Source organism: Trichomycterus rosablanca, chromosome 16 (genome assembly GCF_030014385.1).
Source record: "Trichomycterus rosablanca isolate fTriRos1 chromosome 16, fTriRos1.hap1, whole genome shotgun sequence".
In the NCBI taxonomy this organism is placed as follows: Eukaryota; Metazoa; Chordata; class Actinopteri; order Siluriformes; family Trichomycteridae; genus Trichomycterus; species Trichomycterus rosablanca.
Genome location: NC_086003.1, coordinates 108,094 through 132,212, shown reverse-complemented (window position 1 = coordinate 132,212; position 24,119 = coordinate 108,094). Strand labels below are relative to the sequence as shown.

At 41.2% G+C, this 24,119-nt stretch overlaps 3 protein-coding genes and 1 long non-coding RNA gene across 4 annotated transcripts in view; 1 reads left to right on the top strand and 3 right to left on the bottom strand.

Annotated features, from left to right (window-relative positions):
* Positions 1-12,800, bottom strand: part of camk2a (calcium/calmodulin-dependent protein kinase II alpha) — a 33,766-nt gene extending 20,966 nt beyond the window's left edge. Inside the window, exons 1-4 of the mRNA XM_063011900.1 lie at positions 12,628-12,800; positions 7,179-7,273; positions 2,018-2,077; positions 246-300 (exon numbers count right to left, since the gene is read on the bottom strand). Of these exons, the coding sequence (XP_062867970.1) occupies positions 246-300; positions 2,018-2,077; positions 7,179-7,273; positions 12,628-12,689 (272 nt within the window). The 5' untranslated portion in view covers positions 12,690-12,800. The remainder of the gene's footprint in view (positions 1-245; positions 301-2,017; positions 2,078-7,178; positions 7,274-12,627) is intronic.
* Positions 12,801-16,731: 3,931 nt separating this feature from the next.
* Positions 16,732-18,765, bottom strand: arsib (arylsulfatase family, member Ib). Its single transcript, XM_063012061.1, has 2 exons — positions 18,473-18,765; positions 16,732-18,136 (listed from the first exon to the last, which is right to left on the bottom strand). The coding sequence occupies exons 1-2, from the start codon at positions 18,763-18,765 to the stop codon at positions 16,732-16,734; spliced, it is 1,698 nt and encodes a 565-aa protein (XP_062868131.1).
* A 2,431-nt stretch (positions 18,766-21,196) lies between these two features.
* On the bottom strand, positions 21,197-24,091 carry ndufa2 (NADH:ubiquinone oxidoreductase subunit A2). Its single transcript, XM_063011317.1, has 3 exons — positions 23,950-24,091; positions 21,995-22,101; positions 21,197-21,564 (listed from the first exon to the last, which is right to left on the bottom strand). Exons 1-3 carry the CDS (start codon positions 24,051-24,053, stop codon positions 21,473-21,475), a joined length of 303 nt encoding a protein of 100 aa, XP_062867387.1. The 5' UTR covers positions 24,054-24,091; the 3' UTR covers positions 21,197-21,472.
* LOC134330265 (uncharacterized) lies at positions 23,010-23,612 on the top strand. The gene is made up of 2 exons (XR_010014992.1): positions 23,010-23,280; positions 23,384-23,612. It is a non-coding gene; the product is annotated as an uncharacterized LOC134330265 (long non-coding RNA).
* Positions 24,092-24,119: the final 28 nt, after the last annotated feature.

The following is a 24,119-nucleotide window of genomic DNA, read 5'->3' as shown; positions in this document are numbered from 1 at the left end:
CTAACACGGTTTATACAACGTATATATAACGTATAGAGACAGCTCACACGCCCATGTACACTTAGTACTGCCACAGAACTCTTTTTAGACTATTGTCATTAAAAACCACATACAGACATCAAACATCTGTAGAATTAAACATCTGTATAGTTAAACTAAATATCTGCATAATGAAACAGCTCTATAGTGGAATGACATCAGTTACTTTAAAACAAAGAGATAAAAAATAGAAAGAACAGACTCACAGGTCGAAGATGAGATAATGGTGACCCTCCTCTGAAATGCTGTCATGGAGCCGCACTGTAAAACAATAGTCGCTATTACAGCCCCTTATTATCTTTAATAATTCACCTAAAAACACTCTCCACTTCTTTATTAAATCCTGACAGCTTTTATAATCCCCTTTTATTAAGAAATCATCTCATAATCCCTCATTATTATTATTAAACCTATTTTTATTTTTTATTTCACACCCAGTGCTTATTTACAATTCATAATTATGTCACATGACATGCCTTTTGATTTTTTAATATAAATAACCTAAGAATAAACATCAACACACAAATAAATATTTTGAGTGAATTCAGGAGACACGAGACAGAGGGCGTTGGGGAAAGCTGACCTATCTGTGCAGCCAACCATCACAAAGCCAAGACAGCAAAGTGGAGTGACATGAATGTTTAAAAACACCATCAAAATGTATATATTTATATATAAGCTTAATGCTGGTACAAAATGCTCCTGGTTTGATTATTAAAGACGTTCTGATTGGTTGGGAGGATTTGGTTTGGGAAGTCTAAACCTATTCCTTTAAGCTCTGCTTCAGAAAGTATTCACACCCCTTCACTTTTTGCACTATGGATTTGATTTTACCATTTGTACTAAAAATCTACCCTTAATCAGAGCATCAAAAACTGAAATATCTTCTTCACAAAGTACATTCAGTACTTTCTAGAAGCTCCATCAGCAGCATTTAGCTGCATTCTTCTTGTATTTATTTGTACAAGCTTTGCAGAGCTGGATTTAGGAAGTTTAGCCCATTCTTCATGTCAGATCCTCTTAAGCTCCATCAGTTGATGGCATTTGTGAGCTGCTTCTTCTTCAGGTCTCTCCACAGATGTTTGGTAGGGGTTTGTCTGAGCCACTCGAGAACATTCAGAGACTTGTTGAAGGTGGAGACGTAATGTTTTGGTTATTTCCTAATAATGTGGTGTATAGGATATGAATATGTTCCTAACCCTCTAGATGTGTAGATATAAATCTATCTAAACAGTTTCTATACTGTTTGAGTGTTAGTGGACGGAGCTATTTGAGTATTTAACGGTTGATATTGTGCTGCATATCGACAGCAGGAACAAAGCCACTGGTTCCTGTGTGCTGTGTGGGAGGATTCTGGCTCCGTTACAATAACACACACCCCCGGCCTCACTCCGCCAGCCAGGAAAACCCAATGTGCCAAAATCTAATATATTCAGCGCTCACACACTGGCATCATGAGGAGAGGAAGCTGTCAGAAATGCTCATACAGATAAAGACAAACTGAGAACTCCAGCTGATAATTCAGGATGAGGCCGGCGCTCTTTTTAGCCTTCAGATCTCAGCAATGCACCCTACACCCTATAACCTACAAAAGGAAGAGGGGGTGCTGGGTATTCCGTGCCACATGAAGTGAGACCAGGGGTGTATTGGTGAAGCGCTGAAGGTTTTTACACTGCACAACAACTGTTTATTTACTGAATGCAGCACATAGAAAATATAAATAAAATATACGTGTACTAAAGTATCATGTTTTACATCTTGATACGGTAAATACCACATGAGGGATCTGTTAGACATCAGACTGATGGAGGTTCCACATAGTTCACCTGTTGAATGCAGCAATCTGATCAGCCTAAAGACCTGAGGGACTTTGATCAGGACCAGATTGTTATGATCACATGACAAACAGCAGGGGTGTGAATACTTTCTGCATCCATGGTGTAGTGTATAGTGCTATACGTGTGTATACAGGACTCACCGATGTTTGGATGTTTGAGCAGTCGACAGATCCGAGCCTCTCTGTCCAGCTTCTGGTGATCTGAAACACACACACACACACACACACACACACACACACACACACACACCATGTTTAGGATGCTCAGTATAAGTGTGTGTGATTCATCCAGTGATTATAATAATTACAGTAGGAAATATAATCCCAGCATCACATGATATAATAAACACTAATATAATCACCAGAGGAGACGCAGATTCTATCAACACCATAAATTGGGCAAGTTTGACTGCACTTATTACACAGGACTAAACATGGAACAGTGGTCTCCTTGTGTCCTTGTGCAAGGCATTAAAGAAGAAATCAGCACCTTATAGTGCCACTGAATTTGCTGATCACAAAAAAAAGCCTCCAAGCTCGGTATAAACCCATTATTTACCCAGTAAAAACATGGTACAAATCCAATATAAACACAGTATAAACCCAGTATCAACCCTTACAAACCAATTTTAAAATCCAGTATAAACCCAGTATAAACTCATTATAAACCCTGTTATAAACCCAGTATAAACTCATTATAAACCCTGTTATAAACCCAGTATAAACTCATTATAAACCCTGGTATAAACCCAGTATAAACCCAGTTTAGACCCTGTTATAAACCCAGTATAATCCCAGTGTAAACCGAGTATAAACATGGTATAAATCCAGAATTAACCCTGATATAAACCCAATAAAAACCCAGTATAAACTAATTTTAACTCCAGTATAATTTTAGTGTAAACCCAGTAATAACCTGGTAAAAATCTGGTATAAACCCAGTATAAACTTGGTATAAACTCAGTACAAACCCATTATAAACCCTGGTATTAACCCAGTTTAAACTCAGTACAAACCCATTATAAACCCTGGTATTAACCCAGTATAAACTCAGTACAAACCCATTATAAACCCTGGTATTAACCCAGTATAAACTCAGTACAAACCCATTATAAACCCTGGTATTAACCCAGTATAAACTCAGTACAAACCCATTATAAACCCTGGTATTAACCCAGTATAAACCTGTTATAAATTTGGTAAACCTGGTAAAAAGTATAAACCCAGTATTATCCCAATATAAACCAGGTATAAACCCAGTATAATCCCAGTGTGAACCCAGTATTAACCTGGTATAAATGCGGTATAAACCCATTATAAACCCATTGTAAGCCCATTATAAATCCAGTATAATCTCAATGTAAACCAAGTATAAACCCAGTATTAAACTGGTATAAATGCGGTATAAACCCAGTATAAACCCATTATAAATCCATTGTAAGACCAGTATAAATCCAGTAGCTCAGTGATTAAAGTGCAGATTAAAATAAAAGAAATGAGATTCAGTGAGTGATTGTGGGATCACAGATTTAAGAACATGCAGTGGAGTTCAGATTCATCTACACCCATCATTACTGTTGTGTTTAGCACACACACACACACACACACACACACACACACACACACACACACACACACACACACACATTGATGGACTGATAGGAACCTTGGGCTGGTCTGATGAATAATGAAAGCTTCAGGATTTCACTGTAATGAGCCTGAATATTCCACACTGTACACACACCCTCATTACTGACCCATCAACACACCCCTAATGAACGCGCGGGGTGTGTGGCGGGTTATTTCTCTGTAAACCAAAGCTTTGCAGACCAGTTCGAATCACAAGAAGAACGAATTCCTGCCCACACGATGACGCCTCCATAAGTATAGAGACACGGAGAGAGCTGTGATTGTGTGATTAGTCATTAATTGGAGGGAGAATCGTCATCCACATTTGTTTTCCTCTTTGCTATTATATTGTGTATAATGTACTCTGTGTGTGTGTGTGTGTGTGTGTGCAAGCAAGACTTGGGGTGAACTTTGGAAGATGGGTTGCTAGGCAACACTGCAGGATACACCAGGAATAGACTTTATGAAATATATAGTGCTGAAGGAGAAGAGCGATCACAACTCATGGACTTTGATCTCACCATGAATTATGAATATACATATTTATATAATACTTTTATTATTTTATATAACACGTTAACGTGCAGATCTGCCCCACCGGAGTTCAAAAACCTACAGCGAGGGGTGTAACAATACGTTGTGACACAATGCATCAGCGTGCCTGGTGAAGATTTGACCATTTTAAATGGATTAGATGCGATTACACCGTCTGAACACTAGAGGTCTTCCCCAAACTGTTGCCTCAAATTGTTTTATAGACCTGGGTGTGGCTAAAACATCTGATCTTAATGATTAGACAGGGTGTCCATATACTTTTGGACAAAAATTAAAAGTATCGCCATGACAACAAATCCTGTCTAACTGGGGACCAGTGGACCGCTGACTCCTGTAGTTTCCATCTCCTTAAGTCTATGTGCGTAGGTCCATAAAACTCAGCTAGCCCTAAATAAAGCGTGAGGAGGTAGCTCACTAGGCATTAAGCAGCTTCCACCTTAAATCCTTAAAACCATAATTCCCCCCTAGTGGTCCTGGGTTCTAAAAGGTCCAGAACAAACACGCAGGTATAAAACACTCAGTACTCCTACTGGCATGTTTTTGGGGGTGCAAATATGATGGAACGGCAGAAACAAACTCACAACCATTAGTGTTTATTTGCTATTTAAAACCCAGCCTGGATTTGAGGTGCTCTGGTGCAATTGCACTGTGGTGATCTCTTTCTGTTTGGAAGGAATTTTTGGATGTACTTAAGAGGCCATAATTTTATTTTATTTATTTATTTGTTTATTTTTTCTTTTTAATTTAATTCTAGTTTTTATCAATTTTTTTAAATTAATTTATATATTTTATTTATTTATCTATTTATTTTTTTTATTTTTTTTTAACCTTCTTTCCATATAATACATATTTCGTATTTATATACTAAATATTATTTTTTCTAAATGCATTATCTATGTATAGTGTGGATTTTTTTTTGTTCATTGTTGATCTTGTTTGAAAATTTTAATAAAATATAAAAAAAAAAAAAAATAAAAAAAACCTGGATGAAGCTTCCATCACTGACGCCTGCAAAATATCCAGGAAAAAAGCCTCAAGATCAGTAATTAGAGCTCAGTATTGAACCCTAGGCGGTGGAGTTGTGAGCCAGCCACACCCCCCACACCAGCATTAGATACTGACAATCAAATGAAGCTTGATTTTGGCCCGAGCTCACGTGTAAACAGATATTTTCCAGTGTTATTCTATTTCTGCAGGCATGCAGGACCTGCTCAGTCAGATCTAACAGCTTATGTGGAATAAAACAAGGCAGAAATATTTAGACATCCATCACTGGAACCAAACAGATGGATGAGCTGTGGTTCAGTGAAAGCAGCGCTGAGAAATGACAGCGGCAGAGTGCCGGAGGAATCGGAACACTGTCTCTCTACAGAAGCAGCTGCTAGATTATCAGTTTAACCGCCTCGTTATTTCCTCCCTGCAAATCCAGCAGCTGATAACATCAAGGTGCCGAAATGCCCTCCAAAATGATCCTTGTTTTTAGGATTATTGGGATTTTTCCAAACCGCTCCGTCTGTTTGGTTTGGCGTGATGATAAGCGCCCGCTTTGTGTGATAGCGATAAAATCCCCCAATCGTTTCATCATTCCTCTCTTGAACATGATGGGCTGTGTTTCATTTCCAGCTGAATCATGAGAGTCAGTTTTACTGAAACGTCCTGCGTGTTCGCGTCAAGGATCTGCAGCTCATTAAAATCCGAACGCTCGTCACGCTTCATCTATTACAGACCCCAATCAAACGTCTACAAACACACCTGAACAGCTAGTCAAGGCTGCAGGACGCTAATTACCTTTACTGAATGTTTACCGAACCACACAGGACTGGCTCACAATCCAACTTAAAATATCAATTTAGCATGACCAATCTACCTTCTGCATGTTTCTCAGGATCACATGCAGGTGTAGCCCAGGTTTGGAAAAAATAACACCACCAGTGGGCTCAGGAACAGTAAAATAGCACATTCCATGTGGTAATAAACATGCTTAAGTGGTGTATCTTGCAGCCTAATGGATGAATGTGGATCTACTGGATGCACAAGCTTCAGTGATTGTCTGGTGTAGAACAAACTGACTGTTCTGCACAGAACCCAGAACCACAGAACTTAAAGCCCATATGAAATGCTGCGGGAGAACCAGGCCTTACATCGGATCATCCACCACAGGGTCACAGAAATAGTTTGGGATGAAAATCGAGTACGAAGGAAATAATGGTGGAGGGTTTCCATGAAAACACTGAGTGTAAAGTCAGCATGTATTCACTGTGAGTCACAACACAGCAGGAAACTGTCTGTGATACACACACACACACTTATACACACACACTGTCATACACACAGCTATATATACACACACACACACACACACACACACACGTTTGGAGGATTTCTGAGCCTGAGATACAAAGGAAAATATTCGCTCTGCTCCTTCTGCCCGAAGGCTAGACGACAAAAGAATACAGACGCTACATTAGCAGAAGAAAAGAGGAGCTGAAGAATTTAGAAGTCTGGACTGACATGCACAGACAGACAGAGAGGGGTTCTACACAAACCAAATCATCTCATGGCACGCTAGGGTGTACGTTATATATACCACCTTTCTGTAGTCTCTGTAATATAAATGTATATAATGATCACACCAGTAACACAGCATCGTGTTTTCGTTTACATTTGTGTGTGTATATGTGTATGTGTTTTTTTATGTGAGTGTGTGAATATGTGTGTGTGTGTATGTGTGTGTGTGTGTGTGTGTGTGTGTATGTGTACTGTATGGTTGAAAGTGTGTAGGAGGTGTGAGATGTGGAGAGGTGGAAGACGTCTCTGGTGTATTTTATCTCATATTCTCAACCAAACACCACATTACTGCAAAACTAAAATAAACTAAACTGAGCTTAACTGTCTATTAGTTTGGCATGTTCTCCCTGTGTGTGCATGCAGGTGGGGTGGCTGCTGTAAATCACCAACAGACTGAAGTAAGTAATGTGTGTTAATTGCATGTGTGTGTGTGTGTGTGTGTGTGTACACCTGTAGCTTTAGTTAGATTTGGATTGTAGAGATCTTGTTTACACGTTATCAGACGCTGGTGGGACTGGTATAAATACTATAACTACTGGCACCCACTCACCTCTGGCAGAGAGTTTCTTGGTGTTGATGATCTTGGCGGCGTATTCCTGACCCGAGAGGACTTTAACACACCTGCGCACCACTGAGAACGCTCCCCTGAAACACACAGCAAAAATAACCCAGTAAGATTTCACTATTTTAATAAAAAACTACTTTTAACTCCCAACAACTGTGGCAGTAAGGACTACAACTTCACACACACACACACACACACACACACACACACACACATCATATCACAATTACATTTGTTTCATACAACCTTAAAATGTTGGTATTCATTTTTTAATTGACTGTTAGCGCAGTAGCTCAGTAGTTAGAGTAGTGGACGATTCGTTTGAAGATCAATGGTCCAAAACCAATGACTGCCAGGGTGCCACTGTTGGGCTCCTGCTCCAGTCACAACTGTAAATTGTCTCCTAAATGCCACAAATGGTCAGAATTAAACAAATTTGGGGTGAGTCAGGGTGTACTCATGTTGATGGACTCTTCCCTACAGAGCTCCTGGAACATCTGATAATAAGTTAGATGAGTTAGATGGGAAGGTAGTGGGAGGTGTAGTTGGAGATAGAGGAGCTGTGGAACTAAAAGTGTGGAGAATCTGCCCGATGTTTTTGGTTTAATGTGGGTGGGAACGATCGATTTCTCCTGAAGGCAAAGCTCAAACTGTGTCCCAAATAATACTTCTGATTAGTGCACTTTAAATATTATAGTTTCACACTGGGTAGCAGAACGGACGTGGTTTGGGTTGCAAACAACATGAACAATGAGTTTGAGTAAGAATCAGCAGATGAGGTATGAAGAGTGACGTGGTTCCTCACGGTCAGAACAATGCAATAAAAATAAAATAAGTGTAAATAAAAAGGGATATTTAGTACGATGTTTTGATAAAACGTATGACTGTACTGAAGCATCACTAGAAAACTCTGGACAGGAGGAAAAAGTGAAGAACGCTGCACTGGAGCCAAACAGCTCAGAGAGAACTGCAGCAAACGGTAAGCATATTTCTGAAATATTCACTTCTAGGAGAGACCACCTTGCAGTGAGAGCTTCAGTCCAGCTTCTGCATCATCACATCGATCTGTGAAACTCTTTATTTCAGAATTATTTGACAGGTAATGATTTATTTCTTTATTACTATTAAGAAACACCACAAATACCCTTTATTCTGAAGTGATGATTACTACTCTGTAAGCCCTCAAACAGGATACATCCTCATTCCCTTACACCTTTTTAAAACATGCAGAAGGTGGATTGGTGGACACTGATCAAGATAAAGCGATAAATAAAACTAATTTAATAAATTAAAAAGACTCTACTTAATTTGGTACTGACAGAATGACATTAGCATGATTTAGCCCAGTATCTACTGTACTGTCAACAACATTAAATCTATTTTCTAATGAGTATAAATTTCGCATTATCATTAACAAATATAAAACACATTCTTTATTCTTTTAAATTCTTTATTCTTATTTATTCTTTTAAAGAATAAATAACAATGACCAATTTTACACAACATAATTAGCTCGTAAACTTGACGTTCCTGAGGTAAAATTGGGTTTCATCCCAAACCGCATATCAGTTACTTTAGAGTGTGTAAGAATAACAGTAACACTGAGGCACTACTTACGCACTTTGTTGTAGTGTAGTATAGATTTGAAACACAGCAGCAGAACGTCCAGAAGTTTCTCTCACCAGCAACGTGTATTAATGCACTAATACTAATCATAAACTTTTATTATCTTTTTAACCCTTAATATCCATCTATATTCATTATACTATCACTTACATTAAATATTTATCTACATTAATTATATTATCGTTACTACCTTCAATCTAAACTGGTTTTATTAAATAGGAAAAACCTACTTTTAAGTACATATACCCACTAATACCAACTAAAACCTGACAATTAATTTAATTAATCAATTTTAAACCATAGTACCTAACGGTAACGCACACATACATACAGGGAGGAAATATAGAAAGAAATATCTCCTCCTTGACAGTGTTCAGAGATAAGAATCAAACCCAAGTCTTTAGGACGCCGGTTGCTGTGTGGCACCTACATTACCAGCTGTTCCACTGTGCTGACTGGTTTACTGGGACAGATTATGTTTAATATAAGCATATAAATGTGGGTATTAATACTTTTTTAGACATAAACTAATTAATAAGTGCTGGAGGGTAAACTATTTAGATCTAAATCAGGATGTGACCTTGATAATATACATTTTTAATCCATCAGTGATAAACTGTAATAGTGAGAGAATACATGTCGCTGCCTCTGGTCGTGTCTTAATTTTTTATATCTAAATATAAAATCCACAATTAATGATAAAATTTAGACCAAATGTAGCCATAGTTTCAATCTTAATCAAATTAATTAAACCGTTCTTGCAATTAAGTCAAAAGTTTTTAAACACTTGGGACATTGGACATTTGAGGTGTTGTGAGGTATTTCATGGTCTTGGGATATAAATGAAAATTACTAATAATAAATAAACATATTATTGGATCTGATTCAAGAACCACTAGAAAACAGGTCCACCTTAAATTTGAACCTGCTGAAACTTGGGGGAGACTGTCCAAAGTCAAGCAAGCTTTACATGTGGATAAGTGGTTGCTCGGCTCTTACACACTACTGTGTAGATTTTTGCCTCTGTTACCAGTTTACAATTCAGTGTAAAGATTATGGGTCTTACTGTGGTTTGGTGGAGTCCAGTGCCTTAAAAAATGGCTCTATATCCCTTTCCATACTGAAGTACTTAAATAACTAATTTTTTTTAACTCTTCTGGAATTGTCTTTGATGGTGGCACACGTTTAAGGTGACTGCTTGGTTTTGATGAAGAGATTTAACATGAGTGAAATTTATAGTTAAAAGAGCTGCTGAAATTAAGGCTGCGGCATTAAATTAGCAAAACTGGTGTACTTGATTTATCAAACTATCAAGGGAATAATTACTTTTGATTAGAGTAGGTTTGTGTGTTGGATAACTTTGTTCCTTTAATAAATAAAACTAAGCTACGAGTTATCTTATGTAAAATGATGTATTTAATTATCTCTAATTATTCACTCTGTTAAAAATGCAATAGCTGTCTTGCAATCTGAAGGGGGCAAATACTTTTTCACGCTGTACCTGATGCAGAAGACAAACTTTCCCTGTTTCCAGTCTCCTTGGCTGTGATGGACAGAAGCAGAAGGCAAATCTGTCAGTTGCTTCCCATTTTGGGACCAATTATAAATCCTCAATCTGTTTTCCTGTCATTCACCTCAGAAAATCACTAACAATAACGCTATTATCGCTGCTGTAGCGCTTTACTACCTACTGCAAGGTGCCAGTCTCACCACGGGCAAGGATTTCATGGGATTGGGGGGCTTGTGCACCCATAACCCATTACGCTGTTTCATCAGCCTGTTGCATTACAATTAGCACCATCATACATCAAGTTTATCCACCATGTGCTTCGTTCCTGCACCAAAATCAGCACCTCAGAGCTTGATCGAGGGTTTGTTGTGAGCTTAATTCCTGCACAACAGCTTCTGAGTGCATGCTGCATCTTAAAAAAGCTCTAGGACTCAACCTAACAACAGTGAGAGCCACAGTTTCTAAATGTTATATAATTTTAACAGTGGTGAATCAACATCAGAGTGATCATCGTACTATCATACATACAACAAATTCCCTTTCTGCAGATCAGATATTATACAGCAGCCCTGCAGCTGAGAGGGTTAAGAGCCTTGTTTAAGGGCCCAACAGTGGCTGCTTGGCAAAGCTGGGATTTGAAGCCACAACCTTCTGACTGACAGCCCAAACCTAACCACTGAACTGCCAAATATTTCTGTTCGGGGTCAACTGTAAGTGAAGATCCTTTCTGATTTTCATTCAGACATTCTACCTGACAACAGCCCCACCCGCTCTGACCCACCCCGCCCCGCCCATGCAGTACCTCTCCAAATCATATCTATCCAGTGTAATGATTTATTTTGTGATTTGAAACTCGGTGTTTGAAGAGTTGTATGATTGTCGGGCTGTAATATATCTGTGTGAACAATATCAGCCTGTACTGAACTGCCTCCCCCAAACTCTATTATATAATCAGCCTGGCTTTGATTGCCCACACACACACACACACACACACACACACACACACACACACACAGAGTGAAAGAGTGAAGTGTGTGTGTGGGTGTTGTGCAGTGGGAAAAGGGCCAGTCGGGGTCTAAAGTCTCGGAGTGTGTGGAGGTGTTACACACTCCTGTAACAAGCACACACACACACACACACACACACACACACACACACACACACACACACACTAGAATATGCAAATAAATGCAAATGTACACTTGATGGTCAGAAGTTTGTGTTTCATCCTTCATCATTCACACCTGTTTGCAGCAGGTGTGAAAAACATGTTATATAATATAAATGATATGCTTTCAACGCTGTGACAGCGGTTTAGGGAAGGTCCTTTCCTGTTCCAGCATGACTGGAGCCCTGTGCAAAATGAATGATCCTTAAAGACACGGTTTGACCAGTTTGAACTCCAGTGTCCAGCACACAACTCTGACCTCAACCCCAAAAAATACGGTTAGACCTTTCTTTTGACTAAATCAAGTTCTTGCAGTCACAATCCAAAATCCTGTGGAAAGCATTCACATAAAAGTGGCCGTGTAGGGAATTACTATTATTATTATTATTATATATTTGTTTAAAATTAATCAGTTCTGCATTAAAAATAAAACAGTTTATTGATGTCACTTCAAATGCAATCAATTTGAAAACCATTAACTATTTATTCATCAAGAAGCTTTATCCTGATCAGGCTAGCAGAGGGTCCAGAGCCCACCCCCAAAAAACAAAGCAGGAATACATTCAGAAATAAACAGTGCATCGATCCATCACAGAGCATCACAAACTCACTCATCCACTCACACCCAGTCTTAATTAGAGCCAGACAATCCACCTTCTGCATGTCTCGGGAAATATCAGAAATAAACATCTCATATATGTGCACAGATATCTTATAGACAGTAAGCAGACATGAGGAATGAACCTGAATCCTGGAGCTGTGCACCAACACACCTACAGCTCCATCAGGCTGCACTAAACTGCTTATATTTCTTTAATGAGTTAATATTGGTGATCTGGATTCATGGGTTTGATCCTCAACTTTCGTCACGGTAAGGAGTTTAACATGTTCTCCGCATATACGCATGGGTGTTCCCCAAGTACTCCGATCTCCTCCCACCTCCCCAAACATGCAGCAGGTGAACTGGCTGAATGAAACTGCCGCTAGGTGGAAGTGAGTGAGTGAATGTGTGAGTGAGTTATACCCAGGGGTGGATGGGTGCTCTGTCTGACTTGGACCCTGATCAGGATGAAGGAGTAGCTGAAGATGAATGAATGAAGAACAGCACTAATCAGAGAGCTGTGACTTACTTGCCCAGTTCCTCAAACAGTTGGTATTCCTCTGTGAAGCGGGTACAGGTGATGGTCGCCATGCTGAACCCAGATGGTGTGTGTGGCACTCAGGAGTGTGTGAGTGTGTGTGAGTGTGTGTGTGAGCGTGTGTTGAGCAGAAGAATGAGGATGATGATGGTAGGAAGCCTGCTGTTTGTGGAGCAGAAGAAAGCGAGACGATCAACCTTCTGGATCTACGATGCTTTTTCTTCTCTTTCTTTTCATGGCGCGCCCGCTCTGTCTGTCTGGACCAATCAGATGGACGGCTGAATACACAGCACCGTTGTCATGGCAACTGCATCCTCCTCCTCCTCCTCCTCAGTGTCTGAACTAGGAGCAGAGCTGCTGTACACGAGGAGATACTGTACAAAACCACTACAGGTACATCACACCAGTCTTCTGTAGAAGCTACAGGATTCTTTTATTGTTTTTACTCACTCATTCACTCCTTACCAGTAGTGACCAGTAGTGTCAGTGTGTTACTGGTGTTGCAGGGTGTTCGCCACAAGTATTGGGAGGTTCGGGCACTTGTGACGAGTCCTAACTCACAGTCTGCATTCCAGTTCATTCTACAGATGTTGGATATGTTTGAGTCCTTGTCTATTTGAGGCGGTTTCTTTTACACCAAACCATTTTCTGTAGAGTTTTCTTTGTGCTGAAATAGGAAAGGGTATTCCCTAAACTGTTGCATGTTAGACACATTTATAGAATTTTATATCATTTTATCTTTTCTTCCCTGGAACTCGGGGCCCCAAACCATCAAAAACACACTTTGAGGAGTCAGAGTCTCTCATCAGATTGCAGACTGGTGAAGTGCAGACTTGTTTCCGTTGCTCCAGGGTCCAGTGGTGCTGTGATTTACAGTGTTTCATTCCGGCATTGTGCATGATAAGCTCGTTATGTACAGCTTTTGTAATGATGTTGCTTCAGGGGGGCAGTTAAGAAGCATTTTCCACTTCACAGTAGCAGCGGGAGAGTGGATCAGATCTAGCAGAACATTTTAATAAACCTGGTTGAAAGGTGACATCCGAGTGTGTGTGCAGTGTTTTAAAGTGTGTGTGTGTGTGTGTGTGTGTGTGTGTGTGGCAGAACTGAATGTTCAGTGTTTGATGTCTGCAGTTCATGTAGAGTTTATATCGACTCTTCACCTCCATCTGATATGACTCATTCAATGCACAGCAATGTGGGCTTAAGTGTGTGTGTGTGTGTGTGTGTGTGTGTGTGTGTGTGTGTGTGTGTTCCTTATGAAAGAGTGAAAGCTTTTCCACAGGCGCTTTGTTCATGCTCAGATGGATGTGAAGAATCTGAGCTTCTGCATTTATGATTTAGAGATGAAGGAAATAAACATCAGAAGAAATTAAGCATGAGTGACTGAACTCCATCATAGCACGGATGAATGAATGAATGAATGAACAGATTGATGAATGAAAGGATGAATATATGCATGGATAAGTGAATGGGTTAATAGATGACTAGGTTGATAAATACATGGATTAATATATTGATGAATAAATAAATGTATGGATGTATGAATGAGTGAATGGGTTGATAGATGAATAGATAGATCACAGTCAAGATGAATAAATGAATTTATTGATGGATGAATGTTATGTATGCTACAGTATGTCACACTTCAGAATGCTGTGTCCACGTTAATGCCCTTAATTTTGGAACGGCATGTCAGTGAAGATGAATGGATGAATATTAGTGAATGATTGACAGTGTAACACAGATCTGAGTGAACATGTTAAAGTTCCTCCAGCAGGGGGGAGCGCTGCTTCATCCTCAACAGCCAGAAATAAGACCACCGACCTTCCTGCGTAGGTAGTGTGTTCATTCATTCATTCATTCACTCACTCATTCATTCATTCACTCATTCATTCACTCATTCATTCATTCACTCATTCATTCACTCATTCATTCATTCACTCATTCATTCACTCATTCATTTATTCACTCATTCATTCATTCATTCACTCATTCACTCATTCATTCACTCATTCATTTATTCACTCATTCATTCACTCATTCATTTATTCACTCATTCATTCACTCATTCATTCATTCACTCATTCATTCACTCATTCATTTATTCACTCATTCATTCATTCATTCACTCATTCATTTATTCACTCATTCATTCACTCATTCATTTATTCACTCATTCATTCACTCATTCATTCATTCACTCATTCATTTATTCACTCATTCATTCATTCACTCATTCATTCATTCACTCATTCATTCACTCATTCATTTATTCACTCATTCATTCATTCATTCATTCACTCATTCACTCATTCATTCACTCATTCATTTATTCACTCATTCATTCACTTATTCATTTATTCACTCATTCACTCATTCATTCACTCATTCACTTTATTTGTAATAACAGCTTTATTCTGATCAGGGTCGTTGTGGGTCCTACGACATTCTAAAACGGTAGAAAGAAAAGAAACAAGAGTACTAGAGGAACCCCATACAGACAAGGGGAGAACATGCCTAACTCCTCACAGAATTAGAGCAATGGGGGGGGGGGGGTATGTAAAGGTCCCATACGAACTGTTATTCAGTATATAAACTTTAGTGGACATGTGAGACCTGATTTTATCCATAAGTTGATTTCACGACATTAAACAGAATTGTTGAAGATACAAATTCTGAATAAATATCTCCCATAAGTCCTTCAGTCTCCGCCTGAGCACGGGCGCTTCACAAAGAGACGGAGCGGCTCGTGTTCGGCGTGGCGACGACTTTCTTCTTGTATTTATTCCAGCTGTGTTTGAATTCCAGTAAAAGGAAAATCTGAGTCATGGATGGATCACAGCTGGACTCCACATTCCTCAGTGTGTGTGAAGACCAAACACTCCTCAGCCTCTCCGATACACTCCTCGTAGTTTAGGATGCTATAAACTTTTATCAGTCTGGTTAAATCAGTACAGAGGAGGCTGCTGTTGAGCAAACGGGAGTTTGGATGTGATGTTCAGGCGTCCATTTACTTCTGACCATAAAATAATTCAACATATTTTAATTTGATGCGTTATTTTGTGTATCCATGCGTCTAAAAAAAACTGGACGCTGGAGGAAGAAACAAAACTAACAGAGCGCCACTTTACCACAGGGCTGCACAAAGTCACACATTCACTCATCTAGACCTAGGAGTCACTTGGAGCAGCCAATCCACCTCCTGCACCTGGAGCAGCACTTTCAGTAACAGACATTGGTGCAAAGCAGCTTCACCAAGTTTTAGGTCTAAAGACCAAACAAACAAACGTCTGTAGGCGACGTTCAGACTTTTCACAGAGGCGAGGTTTGAACCATGCTCTCCAGGTCCCTGTGGCTGTGCTGCACCCAATCTACTATATTTAATGTTATTCTCACTATTGCCGTGGTGATGAAGCTTTCCTTTATATTAATTAACTCCATATTAATGCTCTGAGTTTTTTAAGGTACTTTTGATCTTTTATGTAAATCTGTATGTAAAGACAAAAGGCTCATTCAACAAATCCAGCACTTCACATTAAGAACATTACAGGAACAGTGAAACATGGTGGTGGTAGCGTGATAGTGTGTGGTGCTTTGCGGCATCAGAACCTGGATCGGTTGTAGTACCTGGAGAAATAATAAACCTCTAGGACCCTGCTTTATCAGAACCAGGGTGCTAGACTAACCTGCCAGCAGCACAGACCAGATCTCTGCACGTTTACTCATCTGAAGATGATACAAATTCACTTTATAAACTGGATCAGTTGGTGTTTTCAGATTCACTAGTCATTAAATAGAGTTGGTGGAGGAACATATAATGGAACATGGTGGTAAACACGATCCTGTCCCAAGTTTTCCTGAACTCAGGTTTGTATTTCTATTCTAATGGTAAAACCGCTACAGTACCAGGCGTCTGTTATTTATTAGTGCTGTTAGCTTTGTAGCTTCAGTGCAAAATCATTCCATGTTTCTGCTCGGAGGAACAGAAACGTTTGAGGTTTTGGGCTCAGATCAAAGTTACGATTGGTACCAGCAGCGGCTCACGCTTTGTGGTTCCTTCCCCTCGTTTCTGAGGAGACGTGAACGTGATCTCCTCTAGATCCTGTTCACCAGGATCTTTCTGTTCAGCTTCTTGAAGAACGACTGGATTTTGCACAGTCGGCATTTCTTCCTCTTCCGGTTCAGGCCGCGTTTGTAATAAACGCCGTCCCAGTTCACCTCGTTCTCCTCGTCCTTCACCCAGGGTCTCCACGCTCCTCCGTTCTTCTGCGGGTCGGCGCGCGGGTCGTCCGGCGGGTATCGGATGGGAACGGCGGTGCTGTTGTAGAGGGCCAGACGCAGCAGGAGCTTCTTGACCACGTCGGGTCGTTTCTCCGCCAGGTCGTTGCGCTCGCACGGATCCGCCGTGATGTTGAACAGCCAGACCGACTTCTTCTCTTCCTCCGAACTCTTCCGCTCCAGGTTCCACCAGCCGGTCGGGAAGCCGGTCAGAACCTGAGGAGGGATCCAGTCGGCGTGACCAGGATCTCCGGTCAGGAGCTTCCAATCTCCCACTCGTATGGCAGCCTGAACCGCGGTATCCCAGATTCCTTTGCCACCCTGAGGGAACCTGAACCCTTGGCGGTGCAGCGGATCGATGTTGTGCAGGATTTCGAATCTGGCCGACGCTTTATTCTCGCTGATGACCGGCCAGATATCAAATCCGTCCAGATTCTGCTCCTGGGAAACGTTTCCACCGGCCAGTCGCACCAGAGTCGGGAACCAGTCCGTGATATGGATTAGCTCTTTGCTGATTCTGCGCTTGTGGCGTATCAGTGGGCTGTGTATGAACCCCACCCCTCGGACCCCGCCCTCCCAGTACGTTCCCTTCCTCCCTCTGAGAGGCCAGTTGCTGCCGCCGGTGAACGGCTGTGCTCCGTTATCCGATGAGAACACGATGACAGAGTTGCGGTAGTATCCGTACTTCCGTAGCGCGTACGTGATGTTCCGCACCGCTTCATCCACCACAGATATCGTCGCTGCGTATTTCCGGCGTGGCACGTTCCCCATCCCCCTGTAGGGGTAAATGTACGGTTTGGGCGGTTTTAACGGAGCGTGTGCAGCCTGGAGAGACAGGAAAATAAAAATGGGTTCGGCCGGGTCGTGCATGGCTAATATTTTGCGCACCCTCTGCGTGTACAGGTGCGTGGCGTACTTCCCCGTCCGGTTCCAGGCCACGGACTCGCCGTCGTGCAGGTCGAAGCCGCACAGCGCTTTTCCATCGCACGACTGGAAGGTGTAATAATCCACACTTCCTGTGAGCGACCCGAAGAAGGTGTGGAAGCCGCGGCGCGTGGGCAGGCAGTGTTTACGGTAGAAGCCCAGGTGCCACTTCCCCACCATGTGAGTGGAGTATCCGGCCTCCTGGAGGCGCTGTGGGAGGGTGGAGACGCTCTCAGGGATGCAGCTCGGCTGACGGGGACGGATGATGGAGTGCTGCAGTCCGGTGTGGATCTGATACCTGGAACCATTAAAAAAAAAGGTATATATTAGAGTAATAAATGATTCAAACTTCTCCAGGGTTCCAGAAACGCCGGTAAAAAAAACACCAGATTAAATAATGTGAAGAATTTAAGGTTCTGCGTCTCTGTTCTGGTGTCCAGCGTGTGGACGTTCCAGCGTAAATGTAAATAAGATAAACGTCGAAAACCACCGACCTCCTGATCACAGACAGAAAACGTCATTACATCAGTACAGTACATTATAGCTTCAAAAGTATTGGGACGCCCCTTCTAATTACCGAATTCAAGTGTTTCAACCACAACCGACGTTGAGTAAGCGGTGGCGTTGGCGTTACCTGCCGGTGATGAGCTGGCTACGTGACGGCGTACACAGCGGCTGAACGTAATAGTTCTCCAGCCGCACCCCCTCAGCAGCCAGTTTATCCAGGGTGGGGGTGTGCAGGGCCGCGTTGTGATAGCCCACGTCGTTAAAGCCCTGATCATCGGTCAGGATGAAGATGATGTGAGGAGGAGGTTTGGGTTTAAACGCTCCTCTGTATCCAGCATCATTAATCTCCACCTTCGTCCAGTCCCAGCGTCCGGCGCTCAGGTCCAGCAGAGAGCAGAGGACACACAGAGATGAGAACATGACTGCGGGGGATCAGAGCGGGGTGGCAGCTCTCGCTTACGTCCATAAAGATACAGGAACAGGAGGAGAACCTGCGAGGAACATCATCACGTCTCCATCAGCTGCTCACCAGAACTGGAAAAGTCCAAAACAGATAAAAGCTAGGAATCTCAGTGAATCAGAACTCTTATAATGAATCAGAACTCTTACAGTGAATCAGAACTCTTATAATGAATCAGAACTCTTACAGTGAATCAGAACTCTTGTAGTGAATCAGAACTCTTATAATGAATCAGAACTCTTACAGTGAATCAGAACTCTTACAGTGAATCAGAACTCTTACAGTGAATCAGAACTCTTATAATGAATCAGAACTCTTACAGTGAATCAGAACTCTTACAGTGAATCAGAACTCTTACAGTGAATCAGAACTCTTATAATGAATCAGAACTCTTACAGTGAATCAGAACTCTTATAATGAATCAGAACTCTTACAGTGAATCAGAACTCTTACAGTGAATCAGAACTCTTATAATGAATCAGAACTCTTACAATGAATCAGAACTCTTACAGTGAATCAGAACTCTTACAGTGAATCAGAACTCTTATAATGAATCAGAACTCTTACAGTGAATCAGAACTCTTACAGTGAATCAGAACTCTTACAGTGAATCAGAACTCTTACAATGAATCAGAACTCTTACAGTGAATCAGAACTCTTATAATGAATCAGAACTCTTATAATGAATCAGAACTCTTACAGTGAATCAGAACTCTTACAGTGAATCAGAACTCTTATAATGAATCAGAACTCTTACAGTGAATCAGAACTCTTATAATGAATCAGAACTCTTATAATGAATCAGAACTCTTACAGAATCAGAACTCTTACAGTGAATCAGAACTCTTACAGTGAATCAGAACTCTTATAATAAATCAGAACTCTTACAGTGAATCAGAACTCTTATAATGAATCAGAACTCTTATAATGAATCAGAACTCTTACAGTGAATCAGAACTCTTACAGTGAATCAGAACTCTTATAATGAATCAGAACTCTTACAGTGAATCAGAACTCTTATAATGAATCAGAACTCCTATAATGAATCAGAACTCTTATAATGAATCAGAACTCTTATAATGAATCAGAACTCTTATAATGAATCAGAACTCTTACAGTGAATCAGAACTCTTACAGTGAATCAGAACTCTTAAAGTGAATCACAACTCACAGTGAATCAGAAGCTGCTCGGTTCTTCTCATCACTTATAATTCAGGATAAATTAAAAGTTCAGGAACGTTCCTGTTGCTGTTCCTCAGTCCGGACAGGAACTCAGACACACCCATCACACAGCTTCAATCCTCTCGGTTCGGTCCTCGGGTCTCTGGTTCTTCCTTCATCAACCGATTTCATCAGAATCGAGTCAGAATCGGATCAGAATCGGATCGCACTCCGTTATTAAACTCACCCGGATCAGACGCGGCTTGTTTTAACTCGGATTTGGTTCCGGAACTGAACCAGACCGGCCCGTTCCAGTCTTCCCAAAAACACTCCGCCCCCCCAAACACACACACACCCACCCACTCTCACACACACACACACACACACTCACAGTAAGTAAATCAGTGCATCTAAATGAAACATCCACAAACCTTGAAAGAACATGCCAAACTCCTCACAAACAGTGATTAAAGGTAATAACTGAGCCCAGATCCCAGGACCCACTTTGACTGGTGGCACCCACACTACCAGCTGAGCCACTCGGGAAGCACCAATGCTCCACATCAAACCCTGTGTGCACAGGAAGGGACCTTCCCTAAACTGTTACCACTATATTGAAAGCATATTTAATAAAACTGATTTAATACAGCTGTTAAAATCGGGCGTGTCAGAAACACCTAAACATAGATACTTTTTAGTGTATGAGCTCGTTTTGCATGTTCTCCAGGCTCTCCTGCAGGTCCCGAGGGTTCAGGGTGGGACGCTGCAGGTGAAGATCTACTGCACAGTCTGCATCCCACTGCATCTCAATCTTTAATGAGGTTTGAACCTGTGAGTGTGGAGAACACAGACGGAGCTCCACTCCATCCTAACGCTTATAATGTGTTTATTCATCAGTATTATAGCTGAACGTACAGGAACCTTCACATGCTGAGATGTGGAACCATCAGGAGAGAGGATCTGCACCATAAAGTGCGCCTGGATATATTCAACTGAACATCAGGGATCATCATGGTTCCTCCACCGTACAGCAGAGCTCCAGCAGTAGTAGAACGTCTCAGTGCTGAGTGCTCAGGGGTCCAGCATGTGGTGCTCAGTGTGTGTGTGTGTGTGTGTGTGTGAGTGAGTGTGAAGGTCCTGATGAACCTCTGACACGTCTAACAGAAGTTACCTGATCAGATTTATGCATAAAGCTTTTTTTTATTGTGGTGGAAACTGATCAACAGAAACCAGCATGAAGAACCTTTATTCAAATTCATTATAATAATACAGAACATGAACCACAGACACTCGGGAGGAACCACAGACGCTCGGGAGGAACCACAGACGCTCGGGAGGAACCACAGACGCTCGGGAGGAACCACAGACGCTCGGGAGGAATCACAGACGCTCGTGAGGAATCACAGACGCTCGGGAGGAACCACAGACGCTCGGGAGGAATCACAGACGCTCGGGAGGAATCACAGACGCTCGGGAGGAATCACAGACGCTCAAGACTGAAGATCTTCAGGGTTTCATGTTAGCAGCATTTTCTAGAGCTTTAGCGACCTGCTCAGCGGTCATGTTGTCCAGCGCCACCTTCTGCTCCTTACCGAACGCTGAAACACACACACACACACACACACACACACACACACACACACACACACACACACACACACACACACACACACACACATTAATTCTATACACTAATAATGTGTGTTTGTACAGCTCGGTACAGCCAATTCCAGACTTGAAAAGTGAAGGTAAACCAAAATATTAATCCCTCAAAATATTAATCCCTCCTTTGGGAAAATAAATGGATACTGTCTGGCCACGCCCACTTCACACAGACACATGAACACACCTTACAGGTGTGACAACAGTAATACCGGACCATCAGTGTGTATGAGAACAGGGCTGCAGACTAAGATCAGACTGGGATCCATCTAAAATGAGACCATGATTAGACTGGAATCAGACCAGGATCAGACTGAGATCAGACCAGATTCCAGTGGTGTGGTGAGATTACTGGTGGATCGTTACCGTATCGAGTCCACAGTCGCGGCTGAACTCCAGAACATTCTCTGATCAGGATTGGAAACTCAGGATTCGCTTTCTTCAGAGTCACATAGTGATCACGTACAAAATCCCTACACACACACACACACACACACACACACACAACACACACAACACACACAACACACACACACACAACACACACACAACACACAACACAACACACACACACAACACACACACACAACACACACACACAACACACACACACAACACACACACACACACAACACACACACACACACAACACACACACACAACACACACAACACAGAGAAATAGTTTATTTTGTACAGATGTTTTATAAAAGAGGGCAGGTGTAGTTTAGTGGTTAAGGTACTGGACTAGTAATCGAAAGGTCGCTGGTTCAAGCCCCACCACTGACTGGTGGTCACTGCTGGGCCCTTGAGCGAGGCCCTTAACCCTCAGTTGCTTAGACTGTATACAAGCACAGTACTGTAAGTCACTTTGGATTAAAGCATCTGCTAAATACTGAGAATGTAAATGAGTGTCAGAATTCTTAAGGTGCAACAGTAACCTGAATAATAATGAAACTAATAATAATAGTTTAAAAAATTATAATATAATGAAACTACAACAATAATACTAACCATAATAAAATAAGTAATAATCATATAAATAATAATGCTGATTATGATAATAACAACTACAGTAAATAGTATTAATGTTAATAGTTTAACAAATTACTAATGATAACGGTTATAATATAATGGAACTATATTAATAATATAATACAAACAATATGGGTGGTGATGGTGAACGCTGGCGCATTTGGCTGCCGCTACCGTTGCCGTATTTTATTTTATTTTTATCGTAATTTTCTTTCATTTTCATCTTTTCGCACACTCCTGTGGTCACTAGCCATTCGTGCATTTTTGGGTCGTTAGAGTTACGCTGGTGTGTTCGGATGCCGCTTCTCCCCCGGTGAAACTGTTTGAACGAAAACATTGCACGAAACATTTGACTGGATTTTATGCACTGGATTTGGGATCTTTTTTACTGTGCTTGTGTTGCTGATGCTTCTATGATGTGGAGCGGTGTATCCGGAGCAGTGAGAGTTAGCGGATAACTCCTTTCTCTGTCAATGTGGATTGTTTGGAATTGCTCCTTTGGCTGCTGGGATTGGATGGCTGGAGTCTCTGCAACTTTTCTGGTCTAGACAACGTCTGCGGTCTCATCATGACGATGGAGCGCTCTTTCAGTGAACTCTATGCTCTGGGACATTCACGGTATAAACCTCCAACATCTTTACTGCTCCACCGCGACATTGGTATTTTGCAAAGGCCTAAATATTCCCACCGAGCCTCACTTCGGACTTTTGTTTACCAACAGCATGCTAACAGCAACATTCCATCACTCTGGTCACTGCAACGCCGTGAGGTTGCCATGGTGATGCTAGGCTCCTCCCACCAGAAGTACAGAAATCTTATCTGCAGCAGTGTTCAAAACCCTCAAAACATCTTTTCCAGCTGACTCAGAACTGTGCCACATGTTTGCTGTTTCCCATGTTTGTAAATGTGTATTTTATTTATTTTTGCTTAGTAAATGTGTATTTTATTTATTTTGCTTAGCTTTTCTATATTTTTATTGTACAGTGTCCTTTGGGTGTCATGAAAGGCGCTTTTCAAATAAAATGTTTATTTATTATATTTATTATTAATATTGATGATGCCGATAATAATAATAACAACAATAATAATAAAAGTAAATGTAGTAATAATAATAATAATAATAATGAGTTGATCTGAAGGTTTAAATGATTGTTACTGATGTATTTATAGTTTGTTATGGTGTGCAGGACTGATACAGAACTCTGACTCAGGTGAGAGTATAATGATTAATAGCGGTTATTAATAACTATAATAATAAATAATAAAGGTGTAATGGTGAATAATTACCGGACTCCCTGGCTGGAGGGCTGATTCTGACAGAAGTGCAGTCTGATCTCTCTCAGGTTCTTACTCAGATTAGATCCGATTATCCTCACCGCCGCCGCCGCCATCTTCCCTCCACTGACCTTCACTGCGCTGCTTCTACTCATACTGATACACAGCGCGGCACTACAGCG